The sequence below is a fragment of the Mercenaria mercenaria genome, unplaced genomic scaffold (genome assembly GCF_021730395.1).
Source record: "Mercenaria mercenaria strain notata unplaced genomic scaffold, MADL_Memer_1 contig_1414, whole genome shotgun sequence".
Taxonomy (NCBI): domain Eukaryota; kingdom Metazoa; phylum Mollusca; class Bivalvia; order Venerida; family Veneridae; genus Mercenaria; species Mercenaria mercenaria.
Genome location: NW_026459389.1, coordinates 1,475 through 4,291, shown reverse-complemented (window position 1 = coordinate 4,291; position 2,817 = coordinate 1,475). Strand labels below are relative to the sequence as shown.

Sequence of the window (2,817 nt, the reverse complement as noted above, 5' to 3'; positions counted from 1 at the left end):
ACTCAATAAACGGTTTTGAAATTTAAACTGTATGTACAGATTTATGTGCAAAATATAATTTAAAGAATAATTATGAACAATTACATTAATTTTGATAAATTTGACTTTGACCTAGTGACCTGCTGTTGGATGTTTTTAAGCTACAACCATTGGGCCTAAAAATTATTCTTTCTGGTAACATGCTCTAAAGAATTAGTTTTTGTTATTAAGGGAAACTTTGGAAATTATTTTTGTGTCAAAAAAGGAATACAAATCAGGGACTTATGCCTTTAGAGCATCACTAAGTTGATTTCTAACATCACTGACCATGTTTAAAGCATAAAAAGTGTCGTTTTGCAATTTTTTGTTAAAAAGTTGAAAAAAATATTCTCCAAGGTCATAAAACATTTAGGGTCTGGCCAAAAATTTAGGGTAGGTCGGGATACCAGATAGGAACAATTTTTGTTTTACGCCTTATTAGAACCACTTACATCATTTTATGTGCTGATTTGAATTTTATATTGGCCAAATGCATTTCAGTAATGCTTGCATGCATTTATTTCAGATCAGCATTGAGCAAGTGGAGGTAATGACGGATGAAGATTTTCAGAAAGTTGGCTTGAATACGATTGGAACTCGCATTAAAATTAAACAAGCCTGTAGGAACTTTTTGAAAGGTAGGCATTAAATGAATAATAAAAAACATATAATAATCCGTATATTATAAAGTGCATAAGTACAGTAATTTTAAAGGAAGAATGAGCCTATTGGCAAAGTAGGATAACTGCCTCTTTTTGAAAGAGCTGACCAGATATTCAAATAAATGTATGTATGTTTGTAGTGAATGAACAAAATGTAAAATTCTATTTCAGCATCACATCCCTGTGCATCAAGACCCACTTTTCATGAATTATTTGTCATACCAGTACAAAACTTGTAAAGTATGTAATATATTTTCTAGGGAGTGTTGTTTTGTAATTACAGGAAATCTGCAATCCCAAGTGGTGGAAAAGTACGTTGAACTATCACAACCTAGAAAGAAGAAAAAGGTGCGCAATGAAAAACGAAACATTCTTAGAAATGAGAAGCCAACAAGGCGATTATATATAGGGTGGAAACACAAAGCAACAGGTCATTTTAAAATAGTTTCAGCTAGCAAGGGCGGTGGGCAACGGTTATTGGATGTCAGGAAAGATAGCTCATATACTGAACTGGTTAAGTTGATATGTGACTGCTATTTTCCGAATGGTTACAGCAAATGGCAGGGTTTGAGTATCAATGATGTAACGTATTTCATTGGAAACTTCACTGGTTAAATTTCTTCCCTTTGTTGTTCCTGTCCTTCGGACTTTGATATTTTACTGAGGACCTTCTTGTCCTCAAGTGCAATGATAACAGGTGAGCGATATAGGGCCATCATGGCCCTCTTGTTTACTAGTGAGTTTTTTTTCAAGACTTATTTTTGATTTATTGTACACAAGTGAAAATGTTCCATTTGATGTCATTTCTTGCTGTTCAAAGTGAATTTACCTCTTAAACAGAAGGGGGTAGAGTTAGACATCTTACTAAATACTGAGTTACATGCGACAAAACATCTATTTTGCCTTTACTCTTTAGATTACATATTGTGGAAGAAATGTAGACTGGTTTTACTTCTGCCCCAAGGTTATTTTTGAATGCAGTGAGCACAATTTCATTAAATCCTTTTACTTGAGGCACCCTAGAAAAAAATGATAAGTCACAGTTTTATTTTGTATTTTATTATTGTTTACCAATAGTTTGATGTTTCATTTATCAAAATTAATGGTATATTGAATTATCTGTAAACATTTTGGACAGTGGCCATCACTTAGACATTTGTCTTTACTTGCGCTTGAGGATATACCATGAAATATATAAAATTTATGAAAAATGACACAGCAAAGTTGTTAAAATTTTGCATACAAGTCTCTCACTGGATACAGTATGTTGCTGTAACATTGTTTTGAACATTTGAAATATTTACCATTATATTGGCCATACCTTAATTAATAGTATTATGTAAAGACAAAATAATATTTAGACATAAGTTAGATGTTAACAAGTTTGGAAAGATCAGCTATCTTCAAACAGGAGTTGCTGTAAATTAAAATGATAAAACTGTACCATTTGCAACATTGTTTGCACATTTTGACATTCTCAACCAGGTTCTCCTATTACTAGTATTAGGTTGGCGAGGCATAGGGCAGTATACGTACTGATATCAAAAGTATGAAAATGACATTTTTCATCAAATTGCAACTTGGCACCAAGGGGCAGATACAATAATTTGTTACCTACCATTTAGCATATTGTACCACTGAATCTTATGGTTGACCCAAATCAGATGGTGGAAAAGGAAGACAAATCAGATCACGTTTCATATTTTATAATACAGTTTATTAATTACAATTTACTACTGCACTAACGAATCCATACATGCATGTCCAATGATGTTTCAGTGTATTCATTTATTGAAAATAGTTTGTCAACCATTGGAGAAGGTCTTTTGCTTCATCTACTGTTTCAGGCGGCATTCTTCCGATGGATTCCAGCAGCCCAAAAAGGGTAGTTTGCAGGGGCTCCTCACATCCAGTTAGCGACGGTGTTTTGCAAAAGGAGCGGAAGGTAGCTACATCTTCCATTTCTACTGGAAAGGCATAGTCTCTTGTGCCTTCAGATGCAAAAAGAAGTGGTAAGATGAAGAATGCAAGTCCAGTCCAGATAAACATATATTTGCAAATAGCGGTGTCTGTTTCATGTTTTTCATTATGTTTTTGTTGATGGTAGCACGGCTATTTGTAGTAGAAGCAATATTGA

General features: G+C 33.7%; 1 protein-coding gene across 1 annotated transcript; it reads left to right on the top strand.

Moving 5' to 3' along the window:
- The first annotated feature begins 506 nt into the window (after nucleotides 1-506).
- Nucleotides 507-1,310, top strand: LOC128551637 (uncharacterized). Its single transcript, XM_053532534.1, has 2 exons — nucleotides 507-656; nucleotides 964-1,310. Exons 1-2 carry the CDS (start codon nucleotides 509-511, stop codon nucleotides 1,293-1,295), a joined length of 480 nt encoding a protein of 159 aa, XP_053388509.1. The 5' UTR covers nucleotides 507-508; the 3' UTR covers nucleotides 1,296-1,310.
- The last annotated feature ends 1,507 nt before the right edge of the window (nucleotides 1,311-2,817 follow it).